At 37.4% G+C, this 22732-nt stretch overlaps 2 protein-coding genes across 2 annotated transcripts; one reads left to right on the forward strand and one right to left on the reverse strand.

Annotated features, from left to right (window-relative positions):
- The first annotated feature begins 466 nt into the window (after nt 1–466).
- On the forward strand, nt 467–3193 carry vip (vasoactive intestinal peptide). Its single transcript, XM_067421302.1, has 6 exons — nt 467–621; nt 1068–1172; nt 1869–1973; nt 2494–2625; nt 2712–2820; nt 2907–3193. Coding segments are annotated over exons 1-6 (462 nt in total). The 5' UTR covers nt 467–619; the 3' UTR covers nt 2916–3193.
- Nucleotides 3194–17059: 13866 nt separating this feature from the next.
- On the reverse strand, nt 17060–22016 carry fbxo5 (F-box protein 5). The gene is made up of 5 exons (XM_067421285.1): nt 21853–22016; nt 19920–20581; nt 19741–19831; nt 19346–19522; nt 17060–17652 (listed from the first exon to the last, which is right to left on the reverse strand). The coding sequence occupies exons 2-5, from the start codon at nt 20555–20557 to the stop codon at nt 17401–17403; spliced, it is 1158 nt and encodes a 385-aa protein (XP_067277386.1). The 5' UTR covers nt 20558–20581; nt 21853–22016; the 3' UTR covers nt 17060–17400.
- Between the last annotated feature and the right edge of the window lie 716 nt (nt 22017–22732).

Here is a 22732-nt window from a genome sequence, read left to right on the forward strand (position 1 = left end):
CCTGGCTGTCTATCTAATACTGATTAACGGTATTAAACCTACTAAAAACTGTGTTCTGATATATTGTAGAATTCTATATATTCCTTTTAATGTTTTTTAAGATCAGTTCCAAATTTTGAAAAAATAAAAATGGCAAAAGCAATTCTGTGCTGGAATTATTTTTGAACTTGGGAAGTCATGCTGGGTTTATTGTTTCATGTTTCATGTTTATTGTTTCATATCGCACGCATCTCTGCATTGACCAAAAAGTGCATCCATGCAAACAAATATCCAAAGAATGAATCACAGGAATGACACAAAACATTCAGAGCAATCACAAACTTGATTTCACCAGTGTGTGTGTGCGCGCGCGCGCGCTGTAAAGTGTGCATGCCGACCAATGACGAACACATCCGTCCCAATGGGACTTTCTTCGTGACGTATTAACACAAATCAAATCTGATTGTCTTCCTGTCTGATGGAAAGTATTCAGACATATAAAACGAGGCGAGGGGTGAGACTATTCAAAGAGACACAAGACCGCGAAAAGGAACTTTAAAAAGCACCTGGTCACTTTGGGAGATTTGACTGGAGGTATTTCAGGACCCCGATCAGCGCGCGGATCACATCACCATAGCACATGTAAGTTCCTTTGATTTTAATATTTGAACATTTACCAGTTACGTTTTACTTTTGTGCATGTTACATTTATTTAGACTAGTTTTATTTTTCATGATCACATATAGACTACATAAATGGAATTACATTTATATGAATTAATGTCCATTGAAACATTTTATATAGCCTAACATTTTCTTAAGTAGTATTTTCTATACAGACTAATCTTAAACTAGGCTTTTAGGCAAAGCAAAAACTCGTAGCCTATAATTAATATTGGCTAATATAAATGTCGAAGCCTTTTTAATTATAGGGTAGGCTATGCGAACAGCAAAACGAGACTGCACATTTTAAGTTAGTGTTTGCAAATGCATTTAAATGTCTTTACTATTGTATTCGAGTTTTTAAATCAATTTACATTTGACTGTTTATTCAATGTGAAATCACATAATGTATTCATGTATGCACAGGTGTAAAGCAATGCTCGTGAGGAACGGCTCTCAGATTTTGCTCTTCATAACTCTCTCCAGTGTTTTATATGCCCGGACCTTAAGTTTACCCTACGCCTCCATGAGGTAAGACCTTTAGTATATGAAAGTACAAGACTTAATCACAATTTTTCAAACTCTTTTGTAATGTTTGAAAGAATATTCTATCGGAATAGGCGCGCGCGCTATTCGCGCCATTAGAGCCGGGCGCGCGCAGGTGACTGAATCGCCTCAGAAAAGAAAACAACAAAGACTAATTAAAAATACAACGAAATATAAGTTATTTTTGTTGTCTGATTGGATATTCAAGTAAATTACAGTTTTGATTCGCTGTATGAACCATCCAAGAAGGGAAAAACAGTTTAGCTTATGGTAGGCGACACCATTTCTGTAGGCTATTTAAATAGGCTAATATATTAACATTTTCTGTTGTCGTAAGTTCTTTTAAGCACCTCAAAATGATTAAACGCTCTTACACAACCATGCAACATTTACCATGTTAACCACAGTTTCTGATAAACTAGTTCTTATTCTTATAGAAGCTTAATATGAGGTCTTCAAGAAAATGAATATTTACATTTTTAGTTTAACTATGGAATTTTTTTTTTGTAAGGGAATCAGATATTGCTAGAAAGCTTTCATATAGCTTGATTAAAACAAGCAGCAGCTGTCATTATAACTCGGATGAGCCATGAGAGCAACTAAAATAGACTGACGTTCAAAGGTTTCTGGAGTAAAGTTGGTTATTGCAGTTGTAAAATTACTGGTTCTGTGTATGTGCAGAGATACAAGACACGCAGACGGGCTCTTCACAAGCGGATACAGTAAACTTCTCGGACAGTTATCTGCCAGACGGTACCTGGAGTCATTGATCGGAAAGCGGGTCAGGTACATGAACACTTATGCCAATGCATTCGGGTATGGTGGCATTTCACAATCTGGCAGATGTGAAATCCTTAACATGATCCATAGCTCTGCTGAAACCAGCCTAAAATGATTGGATGGTCTTCACTGGTGGTATTTAGGGGTTTAAGCTAGTCTCCTAAGTGCCCAAAAACCTTCTAAACCCATTAAACCAGACCTGAACAGTTTAAACCAACCTGGTGGCAAACTCAAACCATCAATTATCTCAGACTAGTTTTAGAAGGGAGAGGAGAAATCAAAATATATAATTAGGAGACTGATCAATTGAACTTTGCGTAACAGGGATTATATTTTGATAATCGTTCAATATAATCAAATTTTAGGCATAATATTGCATCTATATTACTGTAAATCTAATCAATATTTGCATAATAGTTTGTTTATCCATATGCAGACTCTGATCAATCTCAAAATTGCCATAGGATTATGTGTTAGGAGTTAGGAGTGTTATGAATATCTGACGTATTTCTTTGTGCGGTTTTAGTGATGATTTGATGGAAGACGAGGCGCCGATGAAGCGTCATTCAGACGCGATATTCACAGACAACTACAGCCGCTTTCGCAAGCAGATGGCGGTGAAGAAATATCTTAACTCTGTTCTAACAGGGAAGAGGAGGTATAAAGCACCAGCACGTTGTTGCTTCATTTCTGATGTTAAACAATGAAAATGTTGTTTTACTGGTGTTTTTTTCCCCTCTTTAGTCAAGAAGACCCACCCAGCATGCAGGAGGAATCGGCTGGCGGAGAGACCACGTATCGGGAGAGCTACGATGACGTATCTGTAGACCGACTTCTGAATCATATACCATTGGTAGGTTAGATGGAGTCGTGCATGTCTTTGTATTAATAACAGTCTGGTTTTCAAGTACATTTAAACGTTGATCTTTTTTCTTCTAGCCTCTCTGAGATCGGTTTGAAGGCAAGAAAACAACTCTCCTTGACCATCATAGGTTTTCCATTTACACAGTCTAGTATAGGACATCAGCATACTACTAAAACAACGTGTTGAAGAAAAAAAAAATGTGGTTACCTATGACGTAAATGTTTGCACTGTACATAGAAAATCAACTTTGATGAGAGATGTTAGCTTGAAGATGTACATAGTGTGCTTTGGCCTTGGAACCGACACGTTTGCTTTGACATGTTTCCTGTAAATTGTAGATCAATAAATGCATTGAAACAAGCCCTGGACTGGTACAATAAGAGAACCACATATTTGGACCTGAAGACTGCTGATTGGACCCGTGAAATATATCTCGAATGATGATGTATCTCCGTGCATTTTGTAAATTGAATTATTTTGTAAAAACATTGATGTTGCTTCTGTGTGAATTCTAACTCTAGAGGGATCATTTGGGTTTGGGAGGGTCAGGCACTGGAAATCTTTATTTTTGCCATTCAAAGTATAATAAAAGGTTGAAGAGCCATACACCTCTTGACTGCGCTCGATTTCAATGTTGCTCTTGGTCTGGCCACAAGCGTGAAACAAACTTTAACCATGAACTTGCAATTGATTTCCTTTGGTTCCTCAATTGGTTTCCTTTGGTTCCTCAGTGACAGCCATTCAGAATAATAGGCCATTACTTTGATGAATGTTCAAACTGTCTCAATTATATTTCTGTGACTTATGACTACCATTTGTTTTCATCCCTGAAAATACAGATAAATTGGACTTAAGGAACACAGGTGCAGAGCCAGACAAAAAATTTAAACATTGCATTGCACTCACTTTTCAGAAAAATATTGCACATATACAGACAACTTGAGTAATGTATGAGTGAAATGGGATGATGCGGTTATGATGACGTATACAGAAAGGATTTGTCTGCTCTACATTCTTGAAATAATAAACAGCAAAAGGTGCGAGATCATTCATTCTTGTGATTCCAGTTAAAGGTCTCATTTTGTGAGCGTCAGACCCTTATTTTGAGAACTTCCGAAGGAAGCGGTCATTAGTATTAGCCGGCCTGTGACTAATCGTCTACAGCGCGTTAAAGGCAGCTCTGGAAATTTGAATCATAAATGTCAGAGGATATGGAATGCCAAAGAAGCCGTTATATAAGATGACATGCACTGTAAGATAGGACTCTGGTTGCCAAAATTAGGTTTATCTGTCAAATCTGATTTATTTTGAGTTGTTCTTTGGCCTGGAAAAATGTTTTGGTTTGTACCAATTAAACTATAACTGATATAAATATATGAAAGAGACGGCTGAGTGGTCAGCTCGAAAATAAGGATGTCTGGTGGCAGTGTGAGTGTTTGAGCCAGCAGATATTACATTTGTTTATCACGTGCATGTGTTTTTATGCATTTCAAGCTATTTATAGATGCAAGGTTGTAAAAATCTAAATTGTTTGATCTAAATCAATATTTTTTCACAAGAATATATTTACGTAATATAAATATATAAATTGTAAAAAGTAAAAATCAGAACTACTGCCTTAAAATCATTATTGTTCAGCCCTTACAAAGAATTATTTGCTAAAAATATTGTTTAGGTTTGTGCTTTTTCGTTGGAAATATGGAGTTCAGGTTAAAGTTAAGATCAGTATAAACTAGAGCTGTATTAACTAATGAATCACACATTTTTGTTCTGTAATTTGTGATTGATTAAAAACATGTTTTTAATATTTTTAAACTGTAATAATTTCACAGTTACTTTCCAAATTAATGTAGAAACAACTTCTAAAGACCCATCTTTTTATGAACGAAGGCCAGTTTCACTGATACTAATGTCTCATGAATTCACAAAAACCCATTATAATAAATGTCATATTTATATTCATATATAATCAGTCATATTCATATATAATCAATATACATACATTTAATAAAGTCCATAAATTATAAATTAAATGGTCTTGTTAAAACTATAATTATCTCTGTTACCTTTGTTCTTTGTTTAAAGGTGCTGTATGTAAGTTTTTGACTGCACTAAAGCATAAAAATACCATAATATGTTTGCAGATATAGGAAAGACGCAGAGATACTCGTTTCTCAGCCAGTTATTCTACTTTGTGATGTGCGTTCCGGGTCGGAATGTCAGAGATCACAGATTCTACTCGACCTAAAAAGCCTCAGCACCCATCTAAAAATAAATAAAAGCGCGTTCTCTTTGTCTTGTCATGCCTGAATGGTTTAAAAGGCATTTGCATGAAAAAGAGTGTGATCATATGTAATGCTAGCCAAAGGATGACAGAAAAATGGATGCTGCGTTAATTGTGTTAAATATCTTTAGGCATTAATACTGAAAAAAATTCAACGCATGCGTTATGCACTCATTTTGACAGCACTATAGTACAAACGATTCTTCATATAGGGTGGTTAAAGCTTAATAGTTAAGAATAGGTTATAGTCAGTGAGTGCCCTATACTTTTAATCGGGCAGGATGTTAGTGGTGAAGTGCTCTATTGGCTTATAACTGAAGAGGCTGTTATGTGTTCTTCTGTGGCTGTGCTTCTCTTAATGCATGTGTCATTTTAGCTTGTCATTTGTAATCCTTGTGGCAGTTGCACATCCAATCTTCCTGGAAATGCCAGAAATCAGGCTGAATGGAAAAATAACAAACAATCAGAAAAAAACATGCATTAAATATTTTGTATTTGGTCTAAATTTGTCCCATTGGATTTATATCCTTACAGCACTAGGTAGTAGGAAATGCAAAAACAGAGATGAGTAATTGAAAATTACTCATGCACCAAAAATTGTATTTGCATAATGTGCAGTGTGTATATTTATATACACCGATCAGGCATAACATTAGGACAGGTGAAGTGAATAACACTGATTATCTCTTCACCACAGTACCTGTTAGTGAGTGCGATATATAGGCAGCAAGTGAACATTTTGTTAGAAGCAGGAAAAATGGGCAAGCATAAGGATTTGCACCAAATTGTGATGGCAAGGCAACTGGGTCAGAGAATCTCCAAAACTGCAGATCTTGTGGGGTGTTCCCGGTCTGCAGTGGTCAGTATCTAAAGTGGCCCAAGGAACTTGGAAGTGGTTCAGGTGTGTTGAACCGGTGTCTGGGTCATGGGTGGCCAAGGCTCACTGATGCTCGTGGGGAGCGAAGGCTGGCCCGTGTGGTCTGATCAAACAGGCCAGCTACTGGAGCTCAAATTGCTCAATAAGTTAATGCTGGATCTGATAGAAAGGTGTCAGAATACACAGAGCATTGTAGTTTGTTGCGAATGGAGTTGCATAGCTGCAGACCAGTCAGGGTTCCCATGCTGACCCCTCTCCACCGCCGAAAGCGTCAACAATGGGCACGTGAGCATCAGAACTGGACCACTGAGCAATGGAAGAAGGTGGCCTGGTCTGATGAATCACGTTTCTTTTACATCACGTGGATGGCTAAGTGGAACTTACCTGGGGAACACATGGCACCAGGATGCACTATGGGAAGAAGTGTGATGCTTTGGGCAATGTTCTGCTGAGAAACCTTGGGTCCTCCATCCATGTGGATGTTACTTTGACACATACCACCTACCTAAGCATTGTTGCAGACCATGTTCATCCTTTCATGGAAACGGTATTCCCTGGTGGCTTCGGCTCTTCCAGCAGGATAATGCTCCTGACACAAAGCAAAAATAGTTCAGGAATAGCTTGAGGAGCACAATGAGTTTGAGGTGTTGACTTGGCAAATCCCCCAGATCTCAATCCAATGGAGCATCTGTGGGATGTGCTGAACAAACAAGTCCGATCCATGGAAGCCCCACCTCACAACTTACAGGACTTAAAGGATCTGCTGCTACCATCTTGGTGCCAGATACCACAGCACACCTTCAGGAGTCTAGTGGAGTCAATGCCTCGACGGGTCAGGGCTATTTTGGCAGCAAAAGGGGGACCAACACAATATTAGGTCATAAGTTAAGGCCTGATTGGTTTATACATATGTATAAAAAGATGTACACAAAACGTATAATAATAATCATATTTATTTTTTGAAGTTTATAGAACATTTAGACAAAATATAAAAAAATCTAAAAGATGTTGTGCCATAAAAGCAAGATGGACTTCTGATAGCCTGTAATTTAATTAATGAGATCTTTATAATTGTGTCTACAAAATGCATATAAATATCATTCATCACTCTATATCTGCCAATAATATGCCTTAGGTAGATGATAAATGCTTAGTTTTATGATCAAAGCTCTGTAGTTGGTAGAGAACCAGCAATGCAATGATTGAGCGGTGAACGAATAAAAGTTTCTTTAAAAGCTTGATCATATTTGATTCATTTTAACATGACTTTTCTCAAAACCCAAGTAAACCAAAGTTGCTTCAGTCCAATAAATGTTCATCTTGAAATAGTCCTGCAATATCAAAGTTATTCTTGTATTTTCTTTGTGAAAATAAGTAAAGAGTTTAAAGCAAAAAGAAATATGATCCAAGACCTGAAGGCATTTTTAAAATTACACTAAAAAGGTTATTAAAATAAAAAAGACTTCGCTGTGGTGTTATTTTCCATATTACCCTGGTTATTCTCCATGTCACATAATCACCTGCCTGTCTATCATTATCCCCTTGTTATCCAGTGTAAATACCCTCGGCCAATCTCTGTTCAGTGTCTGGTGGTGACGTTTTTTGCTGGTATTTCCCGTAATTGTTGTTTGTGTTTATTAAATGTGATTTCACTGCATCAAGCATCTTAAATCTGGATTTTCAAATCAAGCCAGTGTGTTACAACAGTATAGGCTTTAAAGGGTTAATACTGCTAATGATGGTCAGTATAATTTCAAAATATTAATTTTGATTCTCGATCTGATTCTACAGATCAACAGGTATGATGTGAAGTCTCTGATGACCAGGCTTAATCTCTGGCTATTGTAATTGTTGTGGTGCAAATCAGATGCTCTGTGATTTGTCCAGGGCTGTGTGGAGAGGGCCAGCTCATTAGCTCTCATTACCGGACGGCTAAATGGGCCTGCTGACCACAGCAGGTAAAAATAGATGGATGGACTCTACACTGATAATGGGTGCATTACCACTTAAAGTGATTCAACATAGAAATGGCTGGCCAGGAACCACTTGTTTTGAACATTAGTGAGCGTGTGTGTTTGTGCAGTGTACTCTTTCCACATGCCCCCTTAGTCCTGTACACATTTGCAGTCAGTTTTGTTGCTCTAAGAATTCAGATAACATATGCAATGTTACTGAATTTTTACAATATTTAGATATTACGGGACTATTATGGGACTATATAGTTAGATATTAAGGTTCTGTCGTGGGACATGTCCAACAACACAAGATATTACTATCATGTCTAAAATATGGTACTTGCTCAAATTTGTTAGCAGGTATAAGGCTGAGCTTCCTCGAGACATAAAGGTTACATTACTGTTCAAAAGTTTGCGATTGGTAATGTTTTCGAAAAAAGTCATTGCTTTGATCAAAAATACAGTAAATGGTAAATATTAATAACATTTGAAATATCTGTTTTCTACTTTAATATATTTTAAAATTTAATTTTGATGAAAGTCAAAAAATGAATCCAGTCTTCAGTGTCACATGATCCTTCAGAAATCATTCTAACATTTCTTCTTTATTTTGGATAAAGTTGGAAATATTTGAAATTTGAAAAAAAAACGAGCGCCTGGAGGCGTATCGTGTGGGCGGAGCTAAAGAATGACAAGCGCGCAAAGCGGTGACGTCCTCAAGCGTGGAGAAACCCATGGCTATCTCAGCTAATAGATATGATCCAGAATCATTCGGATGCAGAAATAAATCGAACAGGAGAAACAGCAACAGCAGGACGTCCGTCTCTGTGGTATGGACTGTATTTAGTGGCCTCTCAATATTTGTGTGTCTTTACTCGCAGTTTATGAGGACATGATTCGGTTTATGGACTATTGTATGCGACTAAACCTTAGCAGTATCAAGCAAAACGGTTTTGCACGTCAGACTAGTGTAACGTTATACAGAGAACAGCAATGGAGTCCGTTAGCGCATTTGAATGACGAAGCACGCGATCGTGTCGTTTACTGATGTTTACTCACGCGACGATAGCCAACAGCACAGACATTTGAAGCAGTTTTACTCACCGGCTGCTTCCAAAGCAGGACCGAACCTTTATCGCTGGGACCGCTCCGTCAAAAACACACTTCTTTGGTATGATTTGGTGAAGTCCTGACAGCAGTGAACGGTGGAGATCCACTTTGCGACGCGACTGAAGCGATGTTGTGAAGCTTCCCGTCATTTCTGCGTTCAAATCGGTTGAAATGCAGCGCTGCCTTCCCGGAATGCTGTGCTGAAGCGTTGAAGTCGCTCGACGTCACCCATAGGAATAAAGTGGAGCGCGGCGCGTCATAAGTGTTCACGGACGAGTGGATCTGCACCTGAGCGAGCGTTTATGGGCATGCATTTCCTCTCTCGCTCTAGTCACACGCACGCACCCTTCCGGGAGAAGAGCCCGTACGGCCCATACAAGGACCTTCCGCTCTGTTCACGTCAAGCCGACCCATACTCGAAAAAAACTCTCCGAAACTTGTGAGAAGCCGGAAGCTTCAAACGTCCAACATTAGTTTTTGAAACTTTGTCTATGTTTAGGATGGGAATCCAAGTCTTTAACAGTGTAAAAAGCTCAGTATGCATGAAACAGCATTTCACCCCCCCCCCCCCCTTAATTATCATTCATATAATTAAAAAAAAATCTTAATAGGGATAGTTAATCCAAAAATGAAAATTAGCCCATGATTTACTCACCCTCAAGTCAGGTGTATATGACATCCTTCTTTCAGACGAATACAATCAGAGTTATATTAAATATCCTGGCTCTTGCCAGCTTTATAATGAAGTGAATGGCGTTCCAGTGTATGATGAAGGACGCAGGTGTAGCGTAAGTTCTGGTGACCAATGCAGAAGACACACATGCTACAGGGGAGGAAAAGGACTGTATCCCTGCAATTTATGCTAGTGGATCACAACATTAAAAGACAATCAGCATATCATATGGAAATGCCTCATCACTTCAACATCTGTCCTGCACACTTCTAACATCTCTTGCAGAATGAATCTCAGTCTCTGCACTCTTCTGAACGTGACTGAGTGTGAGCAGCAGAGCGGATCGGCTGTCCTTGGGGCCGGTGGCAGTGCTAGTTGAAGACCATCGCAGTGACAGGAGTCGACCTTTAGACCCCCGGTGTAGTCATGTGACAGATGCCAGTCATTCATAATAAGCATCACACGTGCCCCTCGCTTCACAGGGAATTGCTCGAATAAGACGCATGGCACATTTGAGAAAATTGAAGGGCAGAACATCTTAAAGAAATACACTGTATATGTGGCAACCTGCCATTGTTGCCTTAAAGAGCTATTTCTACCCGATTTAACCTATGTAAATGAGATGATAACATTTTTAGGTTACTATTATTTTCAGTGTACAGGACAGGGGTGTTAAAGTAGACAGCAATGATTAATGATGAACTGTATGAATAATAAAACTGTAGGTTGCATATTCGATAAAAAAATTCAAAAAATGAGTAAAAACTGGTCGATATACACTTAAAAAAACTATTTTGGCCTAAATTTAAGACTGTATATATTTGAATGACGTATAAACTTTACATCTATTTGGATTACACTGTTTTAACATAAACAAACTATTAATGTTATGCATATTTGTCAGTCATACATATGAAAATGAAATGGGTAAGATCTCTGTAATAGTAGCCGATTACTGGTTTACGTAATGTTTTTTTAAATACATAATAACCGGGTTTATATACTATCATTAGGAAATCGAATTTGTGTCTACTCATAAAATTTTACTAATTGAATATTGCTTGTTGAAAAGCTACATACTTTTTGAAGTGCCCCTATTGAAGGTCTTCTAGGGTCCAAAAACACTTTTTATACATGATATACATTGAAGCTCAAACATAATAAGTAACACGAGAATGAAACTCATTGGTTCTTTTTGAAGCTCCAGAGTGATAAATAACAGCCTGGATGCCAGCCGAACTTAGCCCCGCCCACAATTTTTTTAGTTCGGGCAGTTCATTCTGGCCTCACTCCATAGAGGAGTGATTATCCCCGAACTGTTCGGACCAATGAAATCATCAGGGTGGTCTTTAGACGATGATGGACAGATGATCAACAGTAACGTAATCATCACGTCATCAAAGGGGCTTGGATTATATTTTTTCGAATCCTAAACGGAGAGCTTGTTATGCATTCACCTTCACAATTTCTCTCAGAAATGATGATCATGTTGGGTAAGTACTCTGTGTATCATTAAATTATTTTATTTTTTTTCAACACCGGCAAAGATCGTGTATTCCAGCCTGATTTCAGCTCGCGTCCAGACAGGGTTGCCAAGTTTTTACAACAAAACCTGCCAACTACTGGCCCTAAACAATAGCTTCTCGGGGGGTTCTCCGGGGGGAAATGCCATTGGGGGTAAAATGTGTGTTATTTTGGCAAGGTCGCCTGCTAAAATTCGCACTCATGGGTCTATATATCACACAATAGTCGCTTCAACCCACGGACATAGAAAACAACCCCTGGGGAAAAAAACGCGGACTTGGCAACACAGTGCCACTCATATTCTGACTAGAATTGACTAGCATAACACAAGAATGAACCTCATTGGCTCTTGAGAAGCTCAAACGTGATGTGTAAAACGAGAATTCACCTCATTGGCTCTTACTGAAGCTCAAACGTGATGTGTAAAACGAGAATTCACCTCATTGGTTCTTACTGAAGCAAACGAGAATTCACCTCATTGGCTCTTACTGAAGCTCAAACGTGATGTGTAAAACGAGGATTCACCTCATTGGTTCTTACTGAAGCAAACGAGAATGAACCTCATTGGCTCTTACTGAAGCTCAAACGTGATGTGTAAAACGAGAATTCACCTCATTGGTTCTTACTGAAGCAAACGAGAATGAACCTCATTGGCTCTTACTGAAGCTCAAACGTGATGTGTAAAACGAGAATTCACCTCATTGGTTCTTACTGAAGCTCAAACGTGATGTGTAAAACGAGAATGAACCTCATTGGTTCTCAAAAGTCAAGCGAACATGCTTGAGCTTCCGTTTACCACAACTGATTCGAGTTGATGAATGTTTAGATGTGGATATAAAAGTATAAATTTAATCTGGTCATCATATAAAGCGATCGAGTCTCTTCAGAGAATTTGGACTAAACGCGCTCAATTTATATGGATTAGTTTAAACTTTTGAAGGATCAATGTGTAAGTTGTGTAGCTGTCAACAGAGGGACAGAAATCTCTTAGATTTCCTCAAAAACATCTTCATTTATGTTCCAAAGATAAACGCAAGTCTTATAGGTTTAGAACGACATGAGGGTGAGCAATTAATGACATAATATTCATTTGAATGAAGAACTACCTTTAATTTTTTTGTTCACAGTGAGCAGATTTATGATTCTAAAGCCCTATTCGGACTGGATTAGTTTAACATGGGGACATGGGGGTAAAGTCATTTTACCTCAGGACGTCTGTAATGTTAATGGCCAATTCGCACGGGATAAGACATCTCAGTAAAACTAGCAGAAGTGGAGTAACTCGCTTTACGCACCTCCTTGACGTCATGTGCGTATGACGTTACCGTTATAACGTGAGCAAACACAACCTGAGCGCCAGTCTGAACTCCGTCTCCAATATGTGTTTTAATAAACAGTTAGGTCCAGTCTAACGATTATGTTGGTAATAGACACTTTCCTAGAGCTAAAATGTGTTCCTCTAATAAGTGCTTTTGATCTTCTTTTTGCTTTAAATGATATGCGGAAAATACTGGACATTTTCCACAGATTTGTCCCACCACCTACAACGCAACCGAATGCTTCAAGCGCCTCCATGGTCGCAAAAAGTGCTCTTTTTTAACTTTTAAACAGGAAATGACGGAATTTTACCATACATTTTTACAGCAGGTCTATTCGAACGGGATTAGTATTACCTGAGGTAATTTTTCCGGACCTTTTTACAGAAGGTAAAAGTCTCGGTAATCTTTACTGACATTCTCCGTAATGATTACCGAGATGGCACATTCGGACGGGACTGAAATCACCGAGAACCTCTGGTAATAATTACTTTACCCCCACGTCCCCATGTTAAACTAATCCAGTCCGAATAGGGCTTAAGACATTTAAATAAATGCATTTTGAAGATGCAAATGGTTAACAATAAACTTTGCACTATTTTTGATTGCAGAAACCTTAAGTTTAATTTATGTATAGGCTATGACTGAAAAATACACAGATTAAGTTTATTAGTTTGTTTATGTTAAAACATTGTAATCCAAATGGGTGGACTTTTTTTATAAGCAATTTAAAAAGCAATTTAAATTAGCCTTACAGTAAGACATTTGATTTTTGGTTTTTTTAAAAAGAAAGAAAAGTGTGCATACATTTGACAGTGCGTCAGAACTATCTGTTTTATAAGACAGATTTCATAATAATGCATTCCTTTAGTGCCAATAACATACAGTACACATATTCCCAACGAACCCACATGCCCTTAATTCATATTTAAACCAGGTGTGACTAAAATAATGTTAAAACATCACCACCCACATACTAAGGGCGGTTTGCATCTAGTCTGAAAGGTTAATCACAGCAGAAAGCTTCCAACAGAAAAATTAGATTTGTATTCCCAAACAGAATGACTCATAATAAGCGATATGTTTTGTGTGTGTGCGTGTGTGTGTGTGTGTGTGTGTGTGTGTGCGTGTGTGTGTGTGTGTGTGTGTGTGTGTGTGTGTGTGTGTGTGTGTGTGTGTGTGTGTGTGTGTGTGTGTGTGTGTGTGTGTGTGTTTGTGTGTGTTTCAGTGTAAACACCTGTTTTGCTCTCCGTGTCCTCCGATGATTTGGAGCTTGATTTGTACAGGCCGTGGTTTAATAAATCAAATGAAAATACAATAATATACGCGCTCAGAGGATTTCTCGTCCAGAAAGGTCAGCTCTGAGATCAATTATACCGCGAGGAAGACCTTAAAGGGACAGTTCACACAAAAATTAAACCCTCAAGATGTTCTGAACTTATGAGTTTCTTTGTTCTGTTGAACACAAAAGAAGATATTTTAAAGAATTTTGATTTCCCTATCGACTTTTTAAATGATTTAGACACCTTTGATTGCCAAAGTTCTTTAAAATATCGTTTTCCAACAGAACAAAGAAACTTATACAACAACTTGAGGGTGAGTAAATGATGACAGGATTTAAAATTTGGGTTGAACTATCCCTTTAATGATGGAATATTTCTCTATACACAACCTTGCTTTTATGACCCCAATAATTCACTCCAAATCTGTCCTTTTAAAATTGCACATGCAAGCTCCTATTTTTGTCTTTGTGCATTCAGAGACTGCAACCCCAACCCCAACCCCAGTGTTTACAGATGAAGGAATAAATGTGATGAGGAAAGCGGGGGTGTCGTTTAAGAGCCACATTCAGCCTTGGGAAATGGCCGCTTGTCACAAGAGTCTCTGGGACAGTGACAGCATCATCAACTACACACTGATATTTCAGCTTTTAGAATGAAAAGACAAACATGTCCTGTCTTGTCTGGTGGTCCTTTGTCAAGATTTACATTTGCATTAACTCATTTAGCAGATGCTTTTATCCACAGCGACATACAAATGAGGAAACGCGAGTAATTTATCATAAAGGAGCCAAAAAAGCAATATTGGATTCCAAGAGTAAATCAGGAAAACGGCAGTAGAGAGTCAGTGATATTTTAATGGGAAAAGTGCTTTAATTTACGGTTATGAATAAGTTGGATGCAGAGAAAGGATCAATAAAACGTTAAAGCATTCAAAAACTTTCATGCTTTTCTTTTGCGGTTGTTAGCTTTTTGAAAAGTGTATTTTAATGTTATATCTGTCACATTAATAAAAGTATTACCATGATTTTGTATGTGGTACAATTGTAAACTGTATATCAAAGTAACTTGGTATTACCATCACTGTCCCATGGTGTTATTTTAGTATTAATTATTATGCTTTTTAATGTTTTTTAAATACGCATATATTTTATTCATTTTTATTTCAGTTAGTTATTTTAGTACACTGAAAATTAAAAATGTTTCCTTGGCTCATAGTTCTGCTTTCTAATGGTATGATTATGATTTTCATGGGTACAAATGTCTATTATATAGTAAGTTTGATGTCAGAGATGTGGAAGGAAATCCAAAAATCAATTATTCTTTTAATTCTAGGAATATTTACTTCAAGCATGCAGTGTAATCTATACTTATCATCTTTTAATCAAACATTGACATGGCTTTTATGGGTTTAAATCCTCTCACAGCATTTTAAAACAATATTCAGTCAGACTTTACAGTAATCAATCACATTTTAAATGGATGATATATGGTTTAAATGTGTTAAATGGATCATAAACAGCTTATTCCACATGTGAGGAAGCAGCATTATTGCATTACAAATAATAATCATTCAGTAATTCACATGTGGACCAGAACCAATCGTTTATCAAGAAAAACATATGTCTTAGATGCAAAATAGGGCAAAACAGTTGGGGAAAAAGCACATAAGTGTTTTGTATTCTAATAATACACATATTTGTAAGTCCAGACATGGTTAAAAAATGAGAATATGATAAAAGTGGTCACGTTATTTATGCTTTCTCTATAAATGAGATATTTTCTCTGGGGAGACACTAATTGAGATTTCAGCGAGTATTGAGGTAATTGTGTTTGGTGTTTGGCTCTGTTTTCTATCTGTGAATCACATTAGACCATGAATGATTGGTGTAGTTCAGTGGAAACTTCCGTCTGAGATCTTCATCTCCTTTAGATTGATCCGATTCAAGAACTACTATTTAAAGCTTAATACTGCAAAGTATACACAAAAAAGAAAAAAAGAATGTAGTCTTTCACAGGTGGTGAAGCTGCAAATGAACAGTACAGGAACAATAGGCTGTCAATAGAAAAGCTCTCTGGTGCCATCTAGCTAAAAACAAACAAGTTTCTGGTCTCCATTTTGTGTCTTTATCAGATCAGAACACACTAACATTAGACATATTGATAGATCAGTTGTACTCATATTTGGTGTCTATGAGAGCTTTTTTAGATGTTATGAAGAAATGTGTCCATGAGCGTTCCTGGACCAAAATAATGTCAAAATGGTTAATATACTTCCATACTATATAGTGCAGATATTGTTTGGATAAGTTTGGGGTCATATTTCAAGATTTAATATTTATTTCCGCAAGGATGCATTAAATTGATCAAAAGTTTGACATTTGACAATTACATTTACAAAACATTTCCATTTCAAATAAATGCTGTCCTTTTAAAACTATATTTAAATTGGGGGGGGGGGGGGGGGGGGGGGGGGGTTACAAAAAACAAATGTTTCTTGAGTATCAAATCATCATATTAGAATGATTTCTGAAGGATCATGTGACTGAAGACTGGAGTAATGCTGCTGAAAATTCTGCTTTGATCACAGGAATAAATGGTAAAAATTACAATTACTTTAAATTGTGATTTTAGATTATCTTTTTACTGTATTTGATGAAATAAATGCAGTCTTAGTGAGCAGCAGATATTCAAATACATTTTGACTGTAGTGTGTATTTGGATCCCATAATGCAATGCACTCAACCGGATCTTTCAGACAAACTAAAATCAACTTAAAGCATAAGTTAACTCATCCTAAGGATCTCATTACTTGAGCAGACTTTCCACACAAAATTAGACTATTGCAAAAATAATTGTCCAAGAAGCTAAAGCAAGCATGCTCATGAATTCATGTGACAAACGTAGCACACTGCAAAGAATGCAACGAGCAAATCACTTTGCTCTAATCACCAATCTAAGGAATTTCAATAGTCACTATACAAATTAGGGCACTTTACGAACACTTACCTAAGAAAGAACTAGGTAATATAAGGTAACTGCATAGAGGTTAGGGTAACTAGTTATTGTAATTATTTTACTCCTGTTCCCCATCATGTACATAGTATGTACTTAAAATCCTACCAAATTAAGTTTCAAGCAATTAAACCCCAAATGAAGAAAAACAAAAACACTTCTATGTATTCCAAGTTAATAAAGTACCAAAAAGTTTAAAAATATACAAGTCTTTATTCAACCATTTAAATATGTACAGTTTCTGTGACAAGACAGACAGGAATGGTTCATTTCATTATAAAACATTTATAAATTTTATAAAATCTTATAAAACATCATTTACAATACTGAAGAGGCTACTTAACCTCCTTAAGTCTTTTTTTTTTTTTTTGGCAATAAGGATGATTGTAATTTTTCCTCTTTGTGCAACGGCCACAAAAAAGGGCAGATTCACTTCACATTTAGGAAGATAAAACTTTTTAAAAGTCTTTTAAATCAGTTAAGAACCCAAAGGGATTTCTCTAAAAGTTCTTGTAACATTTTCCCTTCTGATGCTCAGAGGCGACGGACGTTTCTTTTGCTTCGGGCGGAGCCGGCGATGAGTGTTTTCTGTGAGGAGGAGAATGACCGGACAGTATTTCGGCACGGGTCAGAGCTGTGGAACGCCAACTGGCACAGCGTACAAGACTCAAAAGCGCAGCTGACCCGCGTGCACACCGCCCTCTGCATGACCGAGTCGACCCGTGCCGGAGAGCCGCAGAGAACACATGATCGCAGAGACTCGTGCTGCTTCAGGGATCGGGCAGCCTAGGAGAAGAAAACCACATTAAAATCAGCTACAGTCGTGCATGCATCAGAAAAAAAAAAAAAATTACCCTTTTCTCATTTCTCAGGTCCTCAGAAGCAAGTCATAATAGTTGGGCAAACTACTGTGAATGGAAACTACAACCATTAATTTTTCTGTCCTCCTTTACCCTAATAGCTGAAGAAAAGAAAAATCCACATTCTATGACTTTCAAGAAACGAAAAGGAAAAAAAGAAACCGTATGCAGTTTGGCTGATTATTTACACGACAACCACCATTTTAAAAACAATACAAATGTATCACAAATGAAAACTGTGACGTCATGCGCATCACGTGTTCAATCTATAGGTGCGTAGGGTTACTTAAAGAGGCCGGCAATTTTTTTTGCTTTCCATTTATTACATGAAAACTTTTGGTGTTAACATAACCTATATGGTAATAGGTTAACAAGGAACTTTAACCTATATGGTTAACAAATAAAATAACTTTTTTCCCAGCTGGTTTACTCCGTTGTTAAAGTGTAACAACCCAAGATGAGAAAATGGGACCTGAACTTAATATAACTGCATATTTCCCCACCAAAAAAAAGATTAGGCGGTCAGCATTCTCAGGGGAGAGAGTAGACCTGTGTGTTGACTTTGAAACGATAGACTTTACATTACATACATCTGTGGTGGAATTACTAGATTTTCACACAGATACATGTTTGTTTTAATGAGGACAATGCACCGTCACTTTAATTCAGTGTGCTGCACCCCAAAAAAATAGACTGTGTAGACTAGTTTTCCACCTTCTTCCTTCATTATATTTTACAGGGAAGCCAAAATGCTCTTATACATGCGATTTGAATGATGCGGGAGGCTTTAATTTCTTTTGCTCCTCCGCTAGCCATTGTTGACTGATTATCGCCCCTGTTCACGTGAACACATGACTGCTGTGCAGTTTCACTGAAACTCAGCATCGAGTTTAAAGGAACAAAAATCACAATTTTGACAGACAAACCTTTTTGTGTTAGCCCACAATTGCTAAACAATTAAAGATTAATGCGCAAGTTTAAAACATGCGCAATAAATCCGCGGGTAACGTGCGTGCCGAACCATGGGTAGTGATCTGTACGGATCAACTGCGATCCGTTACACTCCTAGTAGTAATGTATCAAAAGAGAGCGAGTATGTTGGAGGGGGAAGCGAGAGATCACTCACTATCAGCCCATCACACAACAGTATTAAGTTTATGCCAAAGTAAACAGTGTGGTGTACATTAGTTCTAAATAGTGAAAATATATATTTTTAATTAAGACGGGGGTGAAAAGGTCCTTTTTTTGGGGGGTGAAAAGGTATAGTTCACCCCCAAAACGTTTTAATTCAGTCATCATTCACTGACACTCAAGCGGTCCCAAACCTGTATAAATTAATGAATTTCTTTCATTGAACAGTTGACTTTAGCCATTGACTTCCATAGGGCGAAAAAAAAAAAAATACTACAATTGTATGGTTACCAGTTTTCTTTAAAATATATTTTATATTCAAAGGAAAAACTCATACAGGTTTGGAACAACATGAGAATGAGTAAACATCAATTTTTGGGTGAACTGTCCCTTTAAGCTAGATTCCCCATGTTTACGCTGAAAACACAGCACAGTCTGTGAAAAGGATCAATTATTTGGTGTCAATGGGAGCGTCAATTTTTATCTACCTCTTGAAACTGTTGGAAGCGACTTGATTTGGATGCGTTTTGCGCTCCACCCGTCTGGCACGACGGTTTCTTAACGGCCTTGTGGACGGGCGTAGAGGCTACGGTCTGCATACAAGAGAACACCACCCTGCTCAAGGTGAAGTCTCGTGATAATGATCCCACGGGGTGGCCCGAGTCCTGGAGGCAAAAAAAGCAGCACAGTTAGAATGGGAAGATATCAAAATTACACTTCCATTCCAGTTCTCCATGACAAGAGGCCATTTAGAAAATCAAGAGCCATTTAGAATAACCAACTCAAGTCCAGTCAACGGAACTTAAACTAAACCACAATGTGAACTTTCCATCAAGTTAATACGGCACATGGGTGAATCAGTCCAGTTTTGAAGGTCTCTTACCCTTCTTGTTCTTTCTGCTGCTCTGCAGCGCCGAAGGGCCACATGATCCTCGCAAATGATTTTCCGCCACGTCCGACTTACTTTTTTACAGCTGCAACAAATCAAAAAGACAGTCAATCAAACTGATCCACATCGGTGTCAAGCCACAGGAAAAGTAACGAAACTAAACAGGACATTACCTGACTAAGTCGCAGTCTCCCAGCAGGCCTAATATCCTGGTGAGAATGTGCCTCAAGTCTTTCCTCAACAGGTCACAAAGAACATCCACAAACTGCAGACCCATCTTCCCACCGATCACATTATGCAGCCCAAAATTCACAGCAACTTTATCGACGACGGTCCAGTCGTAACTTTTGCTCTTTTTAAAGCTTTTGGCCAGTTCTCGGCACACCTCCTCCTGGAAGTTCAGCACGGGCAGACAGGGCACAGAATGACACTCAGTGTCCAAGGATTGAGAGGACACACTTTTCTCTTCAGTCCTCTCCAATGAGTCCACGCCATCCACGTCCCCATGATCCACATGGCTGTTTTGGAGGGAGAGGTAGCCACTGTCCTCAGTTAGGCCACCCCCGCTGACAATCACCTCATCGTCTGACGCCACCTCCAGAGAATGCCGCTTATTCTGGTAGTTTTCTTTATTGTGGGGGCCTTTGGTTCTGGTCTCAAGAGGGGTGGAGATGTTGGCCACCACCGGGGAGCGTGGGGCGGCTGTTTTCCGTGGCGAAACGGTGTGGCCTTTTACCTCACGGAGGTTTGTTTCAGCTTTCTCCATGTGGCACAAAACAGTACTATCATCACTGTAGCTTGGACACTTCATAATGAGGCTGATCCAGACAGCAAACTAGAGGAAATAAGAAATGTTAAAGTACGTTGGACAAATTGTGACATGTCATTAATAACCCAATAATTTGAAACTTTAATAAATCCACATAGGCCAAATCACTGGTTTGATATTTAATAATAACAGTATATCTATATTAACAGCGAGTATACACTGCAACAAATATGAAATTATATAAATGAGAATTAGAATTTAAAAAAAAAATTGTGATGGGCAATCAATTAAGATCACATTCAAAATAAAAGTTTTCACAATGTGTGTATACTGAGAATAATTATTATGTAGACACACGCAAATGTCTTGAATGTATGCATGGTGTGTGTATTTATATATACATAATCATAGACAGTACACACATCTTAAATCAAGATGTTTACTTGACATGCTAAACAACCCAAGGTGATGCATTTAAATTTTTTGAAGAAAAAAGAAAAGGTGGTGCTCTGGAAAAAATGATTTCCATATTTTTCTTCTTCAGTATAAAGGTAAATGTGATATTAAAACATGTTTTCTGATCATAAAAAAAGCGAGTTAGCTTTAGTTGAAAACACGAAAAAAAAAAAAATACATACCGGCCTTAACTTTGTCTTGTTTTCAGCAAAAACTATTTAATAAAAAAAAAAATCTTCGCAGAAAACATGACTTATCATATTAAAATTTATAGTGAGTGATAAAAGTAATATTTCCCCCAAAAAACATGTTGGAACGGCATTAACGAATTGCTGATTATCTTAATGTGTTGTCCAATAGGTTAATATAAAAATTACATAACTAATATGATAATTTAGTCCTCCCCCCTTTCTTTAGGCTCAGATGGAAGCACATTAGCCTGATCTCATATGAAGCATTGCAGTTTTAGCATTAAAATAAAGTGATAATGCATGTCAAAATGCATCCCTTTGATTAGCTAATATTTAATGTGTACAAATGAGTGAAGGGATGCATTCATTTTTATGCGATTTATTTGTACTTTTAAATTTGCGCGCCTAAGTGCAAGCCACGTCAGGGTCCTCTCGATGCACAGATACTAGCTTTAGGACAACTTACAACCTATGCTTTTACACGAAAATGCTCATTAGGTTTGATGGAATACATTCTAGAGTACAAACAGTTAAATTTAATTGAACAAAAACACAAAACTAAACACAAATCTGATAACTATCACATAGAGTGGGCACAAAAATGGCCGGACTATTTGTTTAAAATCCCCCTAAAAGCCTTATATTTTCACGAAACTACACAATTATAACATTAAAGTAATCGTCTCTTACCTGTAAAAGATAAAAGCACTATATAATCCTCATATGTCGTTATAAGCACGTCCTGGTCGCTATTGCAGTTGCAGCACAAGCATTTAAGCGGCAACACAATGGTTAGTGAGTTTCAGGAAAAAGCGCCACTTGCAAATGCATTTGAAATTTGGCGAAAAAAGCTTCTAACCAATCAGAGCGCAGTGGAATACCTTTAAACAACCGGCAGCCAATGACAGCGTTTGGCGAAAGACTGAAGTGATGTCATGACGCAGATAGAACCTTAACGTCAACATCCATAAAGAGCGCCACCCAATGAAAGACGCCAACCGGGAAAAAGGCGCCTTTTTGAAATATTTCAATGATAGTGGACTTTAAAATGTTTTATTACATTTTAATAACACCCCCCCCCCCCTCCCCATTTTACAGTACCAATAAAGTTTGTAAACATTAAGGTTTTGTAATGTAGTCTTATGTCACCAAGGCTGCATTTATTTGCTAAGAAATAGAGTAAAACATTAATGCTGTGAAATATTATTATAATTCAAATGAACTGGTTTCTGCTGTAATATATTGTATTCACATGATCCTTCAGAAATCATTCTAATAGGCTGATCAAGAAACATTTATTTATCATTATTAATGTTAAACAGTTGTGCTGATTAATATTTATGTGGAAACTGATTTTTGATTAATAGAAAGTTCAGAAGAACAGCAATTATTACAAATAGAACTTTTCTGTATTTATTTAATAAATGTTTTTACAGGTTTTTTTTATCGATTTAACAAGCCTTTACAAAATAAAAGTATATATATATATATATATATATATATATATATATATATATATATATATATATATATATATATATTAATACTGTATATATATTAATCTTACTTA

Source organism: Pseudorasbora parva, chromosome 17, assembly GCF_024679245.1.
Source record: "Pseudorasbora parva isolate DD20220531a chromosome 17, ASM2467924v1, whole genome shotgun sequence".
NCBI classification, from domain to species: domain Eukaryota; kingdom Metazoa; phylum Chordata; class Actinopteri; order Cypriniformes; family Gobionidae; genus Pseudorasbora; species Pseudorasbora parva.

Bases quoted from the DNA above. Each gene is read 5' to 3' on its own strand.
- vip (XM_067421302.1), top strand. The intron at 1,173-1,868 runs GTAAGACCTTTA...GTGTATGTGCAG, and splicing joins TTACCCTACGCCTCCATGAG to AGATACAAGACACGCAGACG. The intron at 1,974-2,493 runs GTACATGAACAC...GTGCGGTTTTAG, and splicing joins TTGATCGGAAAGCGGGTCAG to TGATGATTTGATGGAAGACG.
- fbxo5 (XM_067421285.1), bottom strand. From the start codon at position 20,557: ATGAAGTGTCCAAGCTACAGTGATGATAGTACTGTTTTGTGCCACATG. The intron at 19,832-19,919 runs GTAATGTCCTGT...GATTTGTTGCAG, and splicing joins GGAGACTGCGACTTAGTCAG to CTGTAAAAAAGTAAGTCGGA. The intron at 17,653-19,345 runs GTAGATAAAAAT...TTCTTCTCCTAG, and splicing joins GCTTCCAACAGTTTCAAGAG to GCTGCCCGATCCCTGAAGCA.